Source organism: Hemitrygon akajei, chromosome 9, assembly GCF_048418815.1.
Source record: "Hemitrygon akajei chromosome 9, sHemAka1.3, whole genome shotgun sequence".
NCBI classification, from domain to species: domain Eukaryota; kingdom Metazoa; phylum Chordata; class Chondrichthyes; order Myliobatiformes; family Dasyatidae; genus Hemitrygon; species Hemitrygon akajei.
In genome coordinates this window covers 35,749,171-35,766,820 of record NC_133132.1, presented here as the reverse complement: position 1 = coordinate 35,766,820, position 17,650 = coordinate 35,749,171, and the positions used below count along the sequence as shown (strand labels likewise).

Here is a 17,650-nt window from a genome sequence, read left to right as displayed (position 1 = left end):
CTATTGAAGAAAGCTGCACACCATTGTCTTATAGGGAAATTAGAGACAAACAACAAGTCAATCTTTCTAATAACACCGACTCCCAAAATAATTGCCCTCCTCTTTTCTGAAAATCTGACTTTCTTCTCTGTCCTTGGCCTAATGGGGAGATGGAACTTAGTTTCTGCTGGCCAAATTATAAACGTAGAAGTTTCTACAGATGCTGGAAATCCCAAGCAAACTGCACAACTGTTATTCCCCCTCACTGATGCTATCAGACCTTTTGAGTTCCTCCAGCATTTTGTGTGCATTCGGCCAAATTAGAATTCCCCTTTTTTGAGTTTCCTCTTTATGCAATCTGTAAAATATGTTGATGATGTCCTGTGCATGTCAGTTATCTAAACAACAAAAGAAGCAACTTGTTTGCTTTTCCCTTTCATGTACGGTAAGTGCTGTTGGAGTTGAACACACACTCAGAAGCTACCTTACCAGGTATCTCCTGAACCTAACAAAGTGGCCACTAAGTGCATGTTCATTGTCTTCTGCTGCTGTAGCCCATCCACTTCAAGATTCAACGTGTAATGTGTTCAGAGATGCTCTTCTGCACACCACACATGGCTAGTTGAGTTATCGTCACCTTCCTGTCAACTTGAACTGGTATGACCATTCTCCGCTGACCTCCCTCATTAACAAGGCAGTTTTACCCACCGAAATGCTGCTCACTTGCTGTTTTTTATTTTGTTTTGTATTTTGCAGCATTCTTCGGAACTTTAGAGGCTGTTGTGCGTGAAAATACCAGGTGATCAGCAGTTCCTGTGATACTCAAACCTTCCTATCTGGCACCAACAATCATTCCATGATCAAAGTCACTAAAATCACATTTTTTTTACTCATATTGATGTTTGAAGTACACAACAACTAAACCTCTTGACCATGCCTGCATGGTTTTATGCATTGAGGTGCTGCCACACAATTAGCTGATTCAATCTTTGCATTAATGAGCAAGTGTAGCGAATAAAGTGGATACTGAATGGAGCTTTAATCCATTACGCTTTTCCCTCACATTTCTCTCATCATGTTTAAATGATCTGGAATGAACACATTTCATTCTTACCCACGATCACAACATTATTGAAGTTCTCCATCTACTTTGACTGCCTGAAGCGAGGGAGCGGGTTATTTACTTGCAGATAATGTGACTGGAACTATGATCCTTAATAAATGGAATGTCGGTCCCCCAGTTTTGCTAACCCGAACGTTTGCTGATTAATTAGTTTGGTGTATTCATGGACATGCTAGAGGTGAGCAACCAAGACAATTAATCTATTTGTTCAGTGGTTGTTCCACTAAAATCCCAAAATAAAATACCTAGCAAGCAAGAAAGTGCATTGTCTTTCGTGTAAAATATGCCAAGAAGTCTCTATTTATTGCTCAAGATTCAAGATCGTTTAATGTCATCTTGGGTACAGGAAAACACAATAATTGTTACTCGAGATCAGATGTTGCACAGAAAGACATAATAATAATAAGGACTCACAATAAATATAAATACAGCAGATAGCTTATATACATACTTCCTGCGGTTTTAACGGGGCACACCTGTGCAGGCCCATGGACGTCAGCCAGTGAGAAGAGTTTAAAAAGAGACAATTATTTCTTCAGTGGTTTGATTGGGGCACGACTGCGCAAGCACATGGATGTCACCAATGAGAGGAGCGAGAAGAGTTTAGAAGGAAACAGCTTTATAGAGCGGGCGTCAGAAGAGCAGGTTAAGGAGTAGAGGGAGATAGAGTAGGAAGGTTTTGACTCAACGGGGCTCCGGCAATAACGGGTTGAGGCGAGGTACATTGCTTCTCCAGAATACAGACAAGGAAGAATGTGTGTGAGACCAGTGTTCTGTGCTCAGAGTCAGGTGTGGGAAGTCAGGAAGACTCCCAGCCTCCCGGACGGCCACCTCTGTGCCCGGTGTGTCGAGCTGCAGCTCCTTAGGGACCGTGTTAGGGAACTGGAGCTGCAGCTCGATGACCTTCGTCTGGTCAGAGAGAGCGAGGAGGTGATAGAGAGAAGCTATAGGCAGGTAGTCACACCAGGGCCTGGGGAGACAGATAAGTGGGTAACAGTCAGGAGAGGGCAAGAATCAGAGGCTGGAGATCATCCCTGTGGCTGTACCCCTTAATAATAAGTACTCCTGTTTGAGTACTCCCTGTTCCAGGGAACGGCCTACCTGGGGGAAGCAACAGTGGCCACGCCTGTAACACAGAGGCCGGCCCTGTGGCTCAGAAGGGTAGGGAAAGGAAGAGGATGGCATCAGTAATAGGGTACTCTATAGTTAGGGGATCAGATAGGCGATTCTGTGGATGCAGGAAAGAAACACAGATGGTAGTTTGCCTCCCAGGTGCCAGGGTCCGGGATGTTTCTGATTGCATCCACAATATCCTGAAGTGGAAAGGAGAACAGCCAGAGGTTGAGGTACTTATTGGTACCAATGACATAGGCAAGAAAAGGGAGGAGGTCCTGAAAGCAGACTACAGGGAGTTAGGAAGGAAGTTGAGAAGCAGGACCACAAAGGTAGTAATCTCGGGATTACTGCCTGTGCCACGTGACAGTGAGAATAGGAATAGAGTGAAGTGGACAATACTTGTATGGTTTAGGGATTGGAGCAGGGGCATAATTGGGAGCTCTTTTGGGGCAGGAGTGACCTGTACAAAAAGGACGGGTTGCACTTGGATCCAGGGGAACCAATATCCTGGCAGGGAAGTTTGCTAAGGCTGTTGGGGAAAGTTCAAACTAGGATTGCTGGGGGGTGGGAACCAAACTGAAGAGCCGGAGGAAGAGATGGTTGGCTCACAAATAGAAAAAGCTTGTAGACAGTGCTTGTAGGAAGGATAGGCAGGTGATAGAGAGGGGATACGCTCAGACTGATGGTTTGAAATGTGTCTATTTTAGTGCAAAGAGTATTATGAACAAAGTGGATGAGCTTAGAGCGTGGATCAGTACTTGGAGCTATGATGCTGTGGCCATTACAGAGACTTAGATGGCTCAGGGGCAGGAATAGTTACTTCAAGTGCCAGGCTTTAGATGTTTCAGAAAGGATAAGGAGGGAGGCAAAAGAGGTGAGGGTGTGGCACTGTTGATCAGAGATAGTGTCACAGCTGCAGAGAAGGAGGAAGTCATGGAGGGGTTGTCTATGGAGACTCTGTGGGTGGAAGTTCGGTATAGGAAGGGGGCAATAACTCTACTGGGGGTTTTTTATAGACCACCCAATAGTAACAGGGACATCGAGGAGCAGATAGGGAAACAGATTCTGGAAAGGTGTAATAAAAAAGTTGAATTTCCCCATGGGGATGAATAAAGTATCTATCTATCTATCTCTATCTAATAACAGGGTTGTCGTGGTGGAAGATTTTAATTCCCAAATATCGATTGGTATGTCCCTAGAGTGGGGGGTTTAGATGAGATGGAGTTTGTTAGGTGTGTTCAGGAAGGTTTCCTGACACAGTATGTTGATAAGTCTACAAGAGGAGAGGCAGTACTTGATCTGGTATTGGGAAATGAACCTGGTCAGGTGTCACATCTCTCAGTGGGAGAGCTTTTTTGAGATAGTGATCACAATTCTATCTCCTTGACCATAGCATTGAAGAGGGATAGGAAGTTAGGAAATCGTTTAATTGGGGTAAGGGGAAATATGAGGCTTTCAGGCAGGAACTTGGAAGCATAAATTGGGAAAAAATGTTTTCAGGGAAACGTACAGAAGAAATGTGGCAAATGTTCAGGGGATATTTGCATTGAATTCTACAAAGGTATGTTTCAATGAGACAGGGAAAGGATGGTAGGGTACAGGAACCGTGGTGTACAAAGGCTATTTAAAATCTAGTTAAGAAGAAAGAAGAGCTTACGAAAGGTTCAAAAACTAGGCAATGATAGAGATCTAGAAAATGATAAGGGTAGCAGGAAGGAGCTTAGGAATGAAATTAGGAGAGCCAGAAGAGGCCATGAGAAGGCATGGCAGACAGAATTAAGAAAAACCCCAAGGCATTCAACAAATATATGAAGAGCAAGAGGATAAGATGTGAGAGAATAGGATCAATCAAGTGTGACAGTGGAAAAGTGTGTATGGAACCGCAGGAAGTAGCAGTGGTACTTAATGTATACCTTGCTTCAGTATTCGCTACGGAAAAGGATTTTGGCGATTTTGGGGATGACTTACAGCGGACTGAAAAGCTTGAGCATGTAGATATTAAGAAAGAAGTTGTGCTGGAGGTTTTGGAAAGCACCAAGTTGGATAAGTCACCGGGACCAGAGGAGATGTACCCCAGGCTACTGTGGGAAGTGAGGGAGAAGATTGCTGAGCCTCTGGCGATGATCAATGGAGACAGGAGAGGTTCCTGAGGATTGGAAAGTTGCAGATGTTGTTCCATTATTCAAGGAAGGGAGTAGAGATAGCCCAGGAAATTATAGACCAGTGAGTCTATAATTGTCCAGTCTATAAAATTCCAGTGTTTGGTAAGTTGATGGAGAGGATCCTGAGAGGCAAGATTTATGAACATTTGAAGAGGCATAAAATGATTAGGAATAGTCAGCATGGCTTTGTCAGAGGCAGGTTGTGCCTTACGAGCCTGATTGAGCCTGATTAAACACATTGATGAAGGTAGGGCCATAGATGTAGTGTATAAGGATTTCAGCAAGGTATTTGACAAGGTACCCCATGCATGGCTTATTGAGAAAGTAAGGAGGCATGGGATCCAAGGGGGGAGCCTTGCTTTGTGGATCCAGAACTGGCTTGCCCACAGAAGGCAAAGAGTGGTTGTAGACAGATCATATTCTGCATGGAGGTTAGTGACCAGTGGAGTGCCTCAGGGTTCTGTTCTGGGACCCCTACTCTTCATAATTTTTATAAATGACCTGGATGAGGAAGTCGAGGGATAGTTAGTTTGCTGATGACACAAAGGTTGGAGGTGTTGTGGATTCTGTGGAGGGCTGTCAGAGGTTACAACGAGACATTGATAGGATACAAAACTGGGCTGAGAAGTGGCAGATGGCATTCAATCCAGATAAGTGTGAAGTGCTTCATTTTTGTAGGTCAAATATGATGGCAGAATATAGTATTAATGGTAAGACTCTTGGCAGTGTGGAGGATCAGAGGGATCTTGGGTTCCGAGTCCATAGACACTCAAAGCTGCTGCGCAGGTTGACTGTGTGGTTAAGAAAGCATACAGTGCATTGGCCTTCATCAATCGTGGGATTGAGTTTAGGAGCCGAGAGGTAATGTTGCAGCTCTATCAGACCCTGGTCAGATCTCACTTAGAGTTCTTGTCGCCTCACTACAGGAAGGATGTGGAAACCATAGAAAGGGTGCAGAGGAGATCAACAAGGATGTTGCCTGGATTGGGGAGCATGCCTTATGAGAATAGGTTGAGTAAACTTGGCCTTTTTTCCTTGGAGCAACGGAGGATGAGAGGTGACCTGATAGAGGTGTACAAGATGATGAGAGACATTGATTGTGTGGATAGTCAGAGGCTTTTTCCCAGGGCTGAAGTGGCTAGCACGAGAGGGCACAGTTTTAAGGTGTTTGGAAGTAGGTACAGAGGACATGTCAGGGGTAAGTTTTTTATGCAGGGAGTGGTGAGTGCATGGAATGGGCTGCCAGCAACGGTGGTGGAGGTAGATACAATAGGATCTTTTAAGAGACTCCTGGACAGGTACATGGAGCTTAGAAAAATAGAGGGCTATGGGCAACCCTAAGTAATTTCTAAGGTAAGGACATGTTCGGCACAGCTTTGTGGGCTGATGGGCCTGTATTGTGCTGTAGGCTTTCTAAGTTTCTATGTTTACATTGATTGTTTCTCCATAAAGTGACTCTAGGCACAGGAGTCTGTACATAAGGTGACTGACAGGAAATGCTATATAACAGTGTTTAGTGGATGGAGGTGTTGATCAGCCTTACTGTTTGATGTAAGTACTTGATTTTCAGTCTGGTTCTCCTGGCATGAATGTTACGTAGCCTCCTCCCTGAAGACTGAAAATAGTCTATAGTCCAAGTCCACATCCAGAACACAGAAAACCCCAGGAACATTCTCCAGGCCCAGCGACAAACCTTTTCCTCTCCGTAGCAGAGCCATCAAAAAACAGGCAGCTGGCGCTGACCCTATGCACTCACCTCTATGCTTCAAACTCTCTTCTTGTTTTAATTGGCAAACAATGGAAGCTTTAAGCAGCAAAATATCAATAAATTAGAGAGAGTGCAGAGACGATTTACTAGGATGTTACCTGGGTTTCAGCACTTAAGTTACAGAGAAAGGTTGAACAAGTTAGGTCTCTATTCATTGGAGCGTAGAAGGTTGAGGGGGGATTTGATCGAGGTATTTAAAATGTTGAGAGGGATAGATAGAGTTGACGTGAATAGGCTGTTTCCATTGAGAGTAGGGGAGATTCAAACGAGAGGACATGATTTGAGAGTTAGGGGGCAAAAGTTTAAGGGAAACACGAGGGGGTATTTCTTTACTCAGAGAGTGATAGCTGTGTGGAATGAGCTTCCTGTAGAAGTAGTAGAGGCCAGTTCAGTTGTGTCATTTAAGGTAAAATTGGATAGGTATATGGACAGGAAAGGAGTGGAGGGTTATGGGCTGAGTGCGGGTAGGTGGGACTAGGTGAGAGTAAGCGCTCGGCACGGACTAGGAGGGCCGGAATGGCCTGTTTCCGTGCTGTGATTGTTATATAGTTATATGGTTAAAATGGAGTCGATCAATGGCCTGCCGGCTCCTTCTCCCGTCCAGCACAATGCAGCCTCCATGCCATGCAGTAATGCAGCGTTCCAGGGTGCTCTCTACTGCGCATCTGCAGGACATGAGTACCAATGTGCACAGTCCAGGTTCTCTGCCGCCTTCTCAGAAAGTAGGCAGTACTGGGCACGGAGAAGTACGGATGTAATTAAATCATCACAATAGCAAAATATAGCTCATCATAACCAGAAGGTGCCTGTGCTATCATGGCACCAGACAGGGAATGAACATAATTAACTTGTTTAGAGAGACATCACGGAACAGGCGCTTCTGGCCCAATGGGCCCACACCACCTAGCAACCCACCTAGATAACCCCAGCCTAATCACAGAGCAATTTACTCACTGGGATGAAGAAGGAAATTTCTTTTTTTTTTTGATTTTCAGATTCAGATTTAGAATTCTAACCTATATACAGTAATCCTTGGCTGCTGAGACAGGGGTTCACATGCAGGAATGCCCAAAGCCTCCTGTTAAAGCACCGTATTTAACATTTTTTTTCCTACGGTGCACAAATGGTTAATTTGAGGATAAGAAGCTAAGATGGTCTGTGAAAGAAATCAGCACTTTTTTCTGTGGGGTGGGTGATTCTGTCTGTCTGGAAGGTTGGATTGCACAGGATCAAGGTCATTCAGAGGAAAACCAGATAACACCCAGATGCCAACAAAGACAATAAAAATAAAGAATGAGATTCATTTGAGATTATAACAAGTTGAAAGAAATTTTGATTGTATCAGCATGAAGAACATGCAGAAATGATTCGCTTGACAAGCATTATGATAACAAAATAGGCTTGGAAAACAAAGGTACCCTGAAATTTCTTTTTCAACTTCAAGTATTTGTTTTACTGGGATGTTGGAGGGTATGTGCTATAATGAAAGATTGGACAAGATATGAGAGGCATAGATAGAGTAGACAGGAAGTATCTGTGGTGAACTACATATACCTGTCTGGACACGCCCCCCCGCTGACTGCTCCTGTCGCTCCTCCCACTGACCGTGGCTCCTCCCACAGACCCCTGTATAAAGGCGATTGGAGGCACTGCTCCTCTCTCAGTCTCCAGGACGTCGAATGAGGATCTCTTGCTGCTGACTGCTCTCTTCCAGCGAATAAAAGCCTATATCTCGCCTCACGTCTCCGAGAGTTATTGCTGGTGCATCAGTATCATTTTTCAGAGTGCTTGTATTTAAAGTAAGAGAGGACAGTTTCGGAAGAGTTGTGAATGGTAAGTTTTTTACAGACAGTGGTGGATGCCTGTAATGTGCTGCTGGGGTGATGGTAGAGGCAGAAATAGTAGAGACTTTTAAGAGATGTTTAGATAGGCACATGAATATAAGGAAAATGGAAGGTTATGGACATTATGTAGGCCAAAGAGTTGAGTTCAGTTGGCCATTTGATGACTAATTTAATTGGTTTGGCACATTGTGGGCTATAGGGTCTTTTCCTGTGTTCAGTGATCTAATCTGTGGATTCCACTGAGATGTATATAGTCATGCAGAGATAGTGTTGTTTACAGAGAGGTGTAACAAACAAATTTATTTTGCATTTGCATGAAGATTAATCTTATTGTGCAATTGTCTGTCATAAATCTGTAGAGCCAACCAGCCATATCAGTAAGACCAAGGAGCTGATTGTGGACTTCAGGAAGGATAAGACAAGGGAACATGAACCAATCTTCATACAGGGATCAGAAGTGGAGAGAGTGAGCAGTTTCAAGTTGCTGGGAGTCAAGATCTCTGAGGATCTAACTTGGACCCAGCATATTGACGCAGCTGTAAAGAAGGCAAGACAGCAGCTATATTTCATTAGGAGTTTGCGGCAGTTTGGTTTGTCACCTAAAATACTCGAAAACTTCTACAGATGTACTGTGGAGGCTACATCACTGTCTGGTATGGGGGGAGGGTGTTGTGGTACTACAACACAAGATCGAAAGAAGCTACAGGAAGTTGTAAAGTTAGTCAGCTCCATCATGGATACTAGCCTCTGTAGTATCCAAGAGTATTATCAAGGATCAGTGCCTCAAAAAGGCGATGTCCATTATCAAGGATCACCATTACCCAGGGCAGGCCCGCTTCTTATTGTTACCATCAGGAAGGAGGTACAGAAGCTTGAAGTCACACGCTCAGTGATTCAGGAACAGCTTCTTTCCCTCTGCCATCCAATTGCTAAATAGACATTGAACCCATGAACACTACCTCACTTTTTTATTATTTCTGTTTTTTACAACTATTTTAATTTAACTATTTAATATACTTTCTATGATTGATTTATATATTTCTTTTTTCTCTATATTATCACGTATTGCTTTGTACTACTGCTGCTAAGTTCACATATTTCAAGACATGCCCGCAATATTAAACTTGACTCTCATTCTGATTCTGAAGTTAGAGGTTAAAGTAGGATGTGGAATAAAATATGCATAAGCACACAAATTCCAGCATGTATTTACAATGTATTGAAGGTATTGAAAATGGAAAGGCCTAAAGAGAGCTAATGTGGAGAGGATGTTTCTTAGAGTGGGAGAGCCTAGGACCAGAGGGCACAGCCTCAGAATAGAAGAACGCCCATTTAGAACAGAGATGAGGAGGAATTCCTTTCGCCAGAAGGTGGTAAATCTGTATAATTTATTGCCGCAGATGGTTGTGGAGGCCAAGTCATTGGGTATATTTAAAGCAGAGGTTGATAGGTTGTTGCTTAGTCAGGGCATCGAAAGTTACAAAAAGAAGGCAGGGGAATGGGAGGGTAGTATATCAGCCATGATTGAATGGTAGAGTAGACTCGGTGGACCGAATGGCCTAATTCTGCTATTATATCTTATGCTAAACAGCATTATGGAAAGTGGTGTATAGTGTTCACAGTGCAGTGCAGGGTAATAGATGTAGTTCAGTCATGTGATTTTTATACTAGCAGCTCAGTTGGATGGTGGTCCAACTAACAGTTGGCCAAGATGAAAAGAAGAGTTCTGATATACAGTACCACCGTCTACTCCCGTGACCCAAATGACCCTTATTCTTAAACATCCACAACTGTGTTAGAAAGCTGATTATAACAATGTCTGATTTTGTAAATAGTCCATAAAAATGCTTTGAAATGGTCAGAGGTACACCATAAATGGAAAGGAAATTGTATATTTCTGTTCTTCTCTTGTTGCCTACAGAAAAATGAATTTCAGGGTAGTATACAGTGACATGTACGTACTTTGATAATACATTTACTTTGAATCCAGGGGACTATAGGAAAAGGCCTTTCTTATGCAGCATTTGATTGAAGTACATTGGCTGCGGAGAGATGAAAGCTGGTTCTATTGTGACCCTTCAGAAGGGGGCAGATGACAGTGTAGTCATTAGCGTAACACTATTACAGCACCAGCTTTTGCTAATCGGGGGTTCAATTCCCACCGTAGCAAGGAATTTGTATGTTCTCCCCGTGACCTTCTGAAGACGTACAGGTTTGAACGCTGGGGCGTGCTGTGTTGGCGCCAGATGTGTGGCAGCACATGTGCTGTTCAGCACAACCCTCACTGGTCTGATCTGATGCAAACGGCGCATTTCACTGTATGTTTCAGTATACATGCGACAAATAAGGCTAATCCCACTTCTTTAAGACGGCATTACGTAAATGTATAATGAAACAGAATTTGCATGGGCTGTGGAATGGAAAAAGAGAGTTGAGCTGAAAGAGGGCCAGCAGACACATGATGGGTTGAATGGCCTCATTTACTGCTGTAATCTTACTTAGGGATACAGCACAGTAACAAACCCTTCTGGCCCAATAAGCCCACAGCACTCAGTTACACCGATGTGACCAATGAACCTCTTTGGACTGCAAGAGGAAACTGGAACACCAGGCCAAAACCCATGGGGTCACAGGGAGAATGTACAAACTCCTTATGGGCAGCGTCGGGATTTGAACCTGTGTTGCCGGAATGTAATGACATTAATCACTGAATAGTTCTTTGAAAATCATAAAAGCAGGTAACTGAAGTCCAGGTGATCAAATTTAAAGGGCAACTGAATGAAACAGGAAATACAGAAGGAATGTTATGTATTTGGAACAGGTTACCAGCATCAGTGACAGAAAGGAAAGCAGTCATGATTTTCAGTAAGGAACTTGTCTGGTGGCTTATCATGAATAGAGAGCAAAGGTATTGGAAATCTACTTTGGGCTCGCTGTGGAATGAACTAAAGGAAGTAGAAATTTCTCTTGCTCGATGCAAGTTCAACACACACCAGCTGGCTCATACTAGTCCAGAGAGGATAAATAAATAGATAATCAATATGCCTCTGGACTCCTCAGTAAAGAGGCATCAACCCGACATCTTGTTTGTCAAGCTAAGAATCTACTAAATTTCAAGCCAAGTTCCTCACATTTATATAAACTATAAATGTTCTGTGTGATTAAGATTAGCTTTGTTTATCACATGTACTTTGAAACGTTGGAACATAAAGTGGAGTGACTAACAAAGTCCGAGCGTGCACTGGGGGCAGCCCGCAAATGTCGCCTTGCTTCTGCTGCCAACAAGCCGTGCCCACAACTTACCAGCCCTAACCTGTGTGTGTTTGGGATGTGGGAGGAAACCGGAGCGCCCGGAGGAAACACATACACAATCACGGGGAGAAGGTAAAAAACTCCTTAAAGACAGTGTCAGCAATTGAACCAGGGTCAGCGATTGATGGCGTTGTAAAACTTTACGCTAACCGCTATGTTGCTGTGCCGCCCAAAATACAGTCCTAGTCTATTCAAACTCTCCTCATTTTGGCAAGCTGGCTGCCTCAGGAAGAAGCTTAGTGAATTTTCCTCCCCGTGCTCCCTCACTGGCAATAAAATCTTGTTTTAGATAGGGAGAACAGAACCTTACGGCCACAAGACATAGGAATAGAATTAGGCCATTCAGCCCATTGAGTCTGCTCCACCATTCCATCATGGCTGGTGTAAGAACCCTCTCAACCCTGTTCTCCTACCTTCTTCCTATAGCTTTTGACCCCCTCATTAATCAAGAACCTGTCAACCTCCACTTTAAGTATCCTAAATGACTTGGCCTTCACAGCTATTTGTGGCAATAAATTTCACAGATTCACCACCCTCTGGCTAAAGAAATTCCCTCCATTCCGAGACTCTGCCCTCTGGTGTTAGACTCCACCACTATAGGAAACATCTTCTCCACATCCACACTGTCTAGACCTTTCAATATTGTATACCCAAACAGGAGTACGGAAGGAAATCTGTTCCCACTTGGATGTTGTTACTGCCGATTAAATGCCACAGGTCACAGTCTTTACAATATTGTTTCCAGGCTATTGCTCACATTTCACACACCAAAAAAAAAATGGCAGATAAACCAAACCAAAAACAGTTAAAAGATCTGTGAGAGATTACAGGAAGCATGAAGAAAAAAATCTCCCCATATGTTAATTAGTCTAGCTGAGACTTCCCTTCCTTGAACCTACCTGTTAAATTAAAATTGCATAACATTTAAAATCACAAAAAACCCTTCAGTATAACACTGCACTGCCAATAAAGGGTGTGGTTTGATTATGTCCAAGATCGAAGAAGGTAATTGTTGAAACTGTCTCTTACAGATATTGGTAAGAGCACATCGTCAAAGGTTACAGGAGTTAGAAGTATGATTTCCAACCAAGTTTAATGCTTATTGTATTTAAATGTTTATTTAATTGTATATAGCCCTGCCTAAGGACCATGTTCGTTCTGAAGGTTGCCTGCACCTGGTGTCTTGTCTTTATCTGCTTCTCAGTTAAAGCATGCAACGTTGCTGATGATCTTATAGGAGCAAAAAGCCCTGGGGACATCATCATCGGGGGATTATTTCCAGTCCATCAGCAGGTGCAGAACTTAAATCACATTAAACCAGACCCATTGCAATGCACAGGGTAAGTGTTCTGTTTCTCTTACTTTTGATTGTTTAGTGGAATAAAGAGTCATTAACAAAGCTGGATTGGTCCACTATGATCTTAGAGTTTAGAATTCGAATGGAAAAGTTTCATTTCATAATCCAAACTGATGAATCCAAGGTTCCTTAAGGTTGTCATAGTTAGGGGAAACGAGGATAAGAGCTCACTACTTATTAAATGTTCCCAATGGCATGCATCTCAAATAGCCTTTCTCAATCAAGTATAACCTTCATGTATGGCGTAACTACTAAGCCTGCAAGAATCATTTCTCCTGACAGGAGAAGGGGCAAAGGCAGGTTACTCACACCTTAAAACTAGTCGCTTCGGGAAGGTGGGACTCATCATCTGTGGTTGGCAACTCATCTAGGAGAAGGAAAACTGATTTCAAACCTCTGATACCTTGTGACTGTACCTATTCATGGGGGAGTAAACCCCAAGGAAAATTCCAGAGCTGGAGTCCCTGAAGCAGCCCTACATTGAGTTCAAGGTTGACTGGCAACCCCTGCGACGCCGCTGGGGCCAAACTGTATCGGTCTCAGCCGTCCCTTTGGACTCATCAGCTGCATGGAGAGGGGAAGACTGCGACACAGGCAACAGCTCACTCTCCATATTGTACCGACCTGGCTTGCGATTCTCGACAGCTAGGACACAATGTCCATGGTCAACCCCAGCCAACGGAAGCCTCAAAAAAGTGGACAAAAAGAAACTGTGCTGAGGGACCTTGATCTAATTATAGGATGTCCAAAGGAAGCATGTAGCTGTTCAGAAAGATTCTGGATAGAAGCAAAATCAATTTTGTTGAGCATTTTCTCCCACTTTCACATTCACTCCCAAAGACAGCTTCTTCTTCTTATTCTTAAGCCCATCACCCCTACTGGGGCATAAGTTGCCGACAGATCCTTCCTCTCTCAGGGGTGATGTCTTTGGAGGTTCTGTTGGCATTTCTGTTACTCTGGATTTTTAGGGGATGGGGCCCCCGCTCAATGCTCGGCCCTCCTCCTTCTGCAACGGGGCTTGGGACCGAGCAAGGTGGGGTTACAGTCGGTTTGCATATGGAGATATTTTCCAGGTGCTTTTTGCGTTTGTAGCTCTCATAGTCATGGCATGGATTCGTGGGCAGGCTGCTCTAGCCTGTATTATCTCTGCTGAGAGCTGACGATAGTGATGAAGGGCAGAGGAATGTGGCATTTCTTCGGATTTTGTGTCATTGTTACGTGGTGGATGGGGAAGACATTTTGTGTGGAATGTGCAATTAGTTTGGGGTCCAGCTCTTCGTTAAAATGCCGTCAATCTGTCACTGGGCTGTTGGCTCATCCTTTCATTTACTTAAACTCACAACCACTAGTCACTTTTTATTTAATCACTGTCAATCATCGAGGCGCCGCAGTAGCGTAGCGGTCAGCGTGACGTTATTACAGCTCAAGGGGTTGGAGTTTGGAGTTCATTTCTGGCGCCGTCTGTAAAAGGACTGCGCATGCTTCCCTTGAGCACGTGTGTTTCCTCTGGGTGCTCAGGTTTCCTCCTACCTGGTTGCAAGGTTAATTGGTCATTGTAAACTGTGATTGGGCGAGTGTTAAATTGGTGTGTTGTTGGGCAGCGCAGCTCGTTGGGCTAGAAAGACCTGCTCTGTGCATTATCTCTAAATAAAACAAATAAATAAAAAGAGGCTACACATCGACACCTCCACCCATTAACCCACCCACCACCGCATACGCATCACCTGGCGTCACTTTATCTACTTCCAGTCATGCTACACTTTATGCCCATGAATATGTGCTGACAAAGGGTCTCAGTCTGAAACGACAATTGTTTATTCATTTGCCTAGATGCTGCCTGACCTGCTGAGCTCCCCCCAGCATTTTGTGTGCGTTGCTGTGTATGTAACAGAAACTTACACATTGTGCTTCTGGGATTGATTTTCTATTCATAATTATTGTGCTTTCTACACATTTTTTAATGCTGCATTGGATCCGGTGTAACAATCATTTTGTTCTCCTGTACTGAAGGATGACAATAAATTGGCTTGAATCTTGAATCAATAACACATTTAGCTAGGGGTTTTTTTTAAGGAATTTGAGGGATTTTTAAAATTATTTATTAATTGCTACTTACCAGAAACTACATTTGACTGACAAAGCAAATCTGGAATTCAATGAGGCTCTTTAATTTATTGGCCCAAACTAGGGTCAAACAGCCCTCAGACCAGATACTCAGGTGTACAGTCATTCCCATTACATTGACAAAGGAATTTTTATTCTATGAGAGAGGATAAGAATCTTGCAAACACACAATGCCGAGAACACTAATAAGGCTGCAGACTACATGGTTCAATGATTCAAGACTTGTCAATTTGTGCTTGAGTTATAGAAACACACACAAAAAGAAAGCACACTGTGCGATGACAAACGAGCAAATCTGCAAATGCTGGAAATCCGAGCAGCGCTCACGAAACCCTGAAGGAACTCAGCAGGCTAGGCAGCATCGATGGAAAAGAGTACAGTTGACTATTGGGCCAAGACCCTTCATCAGGACTGGAAAAAAATATGAGGAGTCAGAGTAAAAAAGTGGGGGAGGGGAGGAAGAACCACAAGGTGAGAGGCTGAAACTGGGAGGGGTGATGTAAAGAGCTGGGAAGTTGATTGGTGAAAGAGAGACAGGGCTGGAGAAGGGTGAGTCTGATAGGAGAGGACAGAAAGCCATGGAAGAAAGAAAGGGAGTTGGAGTACCAGAGGGAGGTGATAGGCAGGTGAGGGGAAAAAGTGAGAGAGGGAAATGGGAATGGGGAACGGTGAAGGAAAGGGGGCATTACTGGAAGTTCGAGAAATCGATGTTCATGACATCAGGTTGGAGGCTATCCAGACAGAATATAAGGTGTTGTTCCTCCAACCCGAGTGTGACCTCATCGTGACGGTAGAAGATGCCATGGACTGACATGTTGGAATAGGAATGGGAAGTGGAATTAAAATGGGTGGCCACTGGGTGATCTGCTTTTTCTGGGGGATAGAGCATAAGTGCTCAGTGAAGCAGTGTCCCAGTCTGCACCAGGTCTCACCGATATACAAGAAGCCACACTGGGAGCACCAGAGGCAGTAGATTGTCCAATAATATGGCATCAGCTGCAAAATTTGGAAGACGACAAACACTAACATATTTTTAAACTTTTCTCTTCATAACTCAATTCACTAACATCATTGAGAAACAATGAAAAGTAAAGATGTCAAACTAACTGCCAAAGTTCAACTCTTTCATTAACAAGTAATTACACAAAGCAGGGACACAGCTCAAGGGTTCACTCTGATCTTCATCGTTCATTTAGAAACTTAAAAGCAAATGCACTCCCTGGAAACGAAAACTGGGTCTCGTGTTCATGATTCAAGATTTCTTAATGTCATTTCCAACACACGAGTGTAAAGGAGAACAAAATAATTGTTACTCCGGCCCTGATGCAGAACAGGTACTAAGAAGAAGATAGAGAACTCAATAAATTACATTTATTTTATTTATGTATTTAAAGATACAGTGCGGGACAGGCCCTTCCACCTTTTCGAGCTCTGCTGCCTAGCAATCCTCCGGTTTAACCCTAGTCTAATCACAGGACCATTTACAACGACCAATTACCCTACTGACTGATACGTCTTTGGACTGGGGAGGAAACTGGAGACTCCGAAGGAAACCCACACAGTCACGGGGAGAACGTACAAACTCCTTACAGATAGCACTGGAATTGAACTGCAAACTCTGATGCCCCAAGCTGCAATTTTCTCGCGCTAACTGCTACGTTACCGTGGCACCCAATGCTAATAAAAACCATAATAAATATAAATATGTAAGAAAGTTTATATAGATTGTATGGCCATAAAGGGGTGCTAGGCACAGGAGTGTGACTCTGAAAGGAAATGATTAAGTAGTGGTGGTTGGGGGTGTGGAGGGGTGGAGGAGTGGGTTCGTGGGTGGAGGTGCTTTAACGCTTGGTGAAAGTAAGCGTTTATGCTCTCCTTTGACTCAGTGACAAAAGGCTGGAAAATCAGACTGCGTTTTGTGGTTTTATCTTCTCCTTTCTGTTACTGTAGGCTTGGCACCTGTGAGGAGGTATGCAGGATGAATCTCACGTCCTGACAGTGAGATATTAGGCATTGTTGCAGTTGTAACATATTCACCACAAGTCGTGCAAGCGCTTCTGAGCACTTTAGATAAGAAATGGAAAATTAGAAAAACAATTAAGCTGACCAATGACGTGGGGATTTTTATAAGTCAGAATTAATCAGAAAATAAAGACATCCTTATCTATTCTTCTAAAAAGGATAGATTACACTTAGCCGCAGGATGGTACTTGCTTCACTGCGGTACTCTCTGTGGTCACTTTATTAAGCTAATAAAGCGGCCTCTGGGTGTATGTTCATGGTCTTCTGCTGCTACAGCCCATCCACTTCAGGGTTCAACGTGTTGTGCGTTCAGGGATGGTCTTCTGCACACCACTGTTGTAACACATTTGAGTTACCATCGCCTTCCCGTCAGCTTGAAGCAGTCTGGCCATTCTCCTCTGACCTCTCTCAATTAACAAGACATTCTCACCCACAGAGTTGCCATTCACTAGATTTTTTTTTTGTTTATTTTTCGTACCATTCTCTGCAAAACTCTAGAGATTGCTGCGCATGTAAATCCCAAAAAATCAACAGTTTCCGAGATGAGCAAATACTCAAACCTCCCCATCTGGCACCAACAATCATTCCATGGTCATTCACTTAGATCACATTTCTTCTCCATTCTGATGTTTGGTCTGTACCACAACCAAACCTCTTGACCATGTCTGCATGCTTTTATGCATTGAGTTGCTGCTACATGATTGGCTGATTAGCTATTTGCATTAACCCCCAGGTGTGCAGGTGTACCTAATAAAGTGCCCACTGAGTATATGAGAAAAAGTTTCAAAAATACTGGAAACACCAAGCAGGTAGAGCAGCATCTGTGGAAAGAGTAACAGAGTT

General features: G+C 43.5%; 1 protein-coding gene across 1 annotated transcript in view; it reads left to right on the top strand.

Annotated features, from left to right (window-relative positions):
* The first annotated feature begins 12,282 nt into the window (after positions 1-12,282).
* LOC140733009 (G-protein coupled receptor family C group 6 member A-like) overlaps positions 12,283-17,650 on the top strand; it is a 35,648-nt gene continuing 30,280 nt past the window's right edge. The window contains exons 1-2 of the mRNA XM_073055772.1: positions 12,283-12,341; positions 12,439-12,644. Of these exons, the coding sequence (XP_072911873.1) occupies positions 12,454-12,644 (191 nt within the window). The 5' untranslated portion in view covers positions 12,283-12,341; positions 12,439-12,453. The remainder of the gene's footprint in view (positions 12,342-12,438; positions 12,645-17,650) is intronic.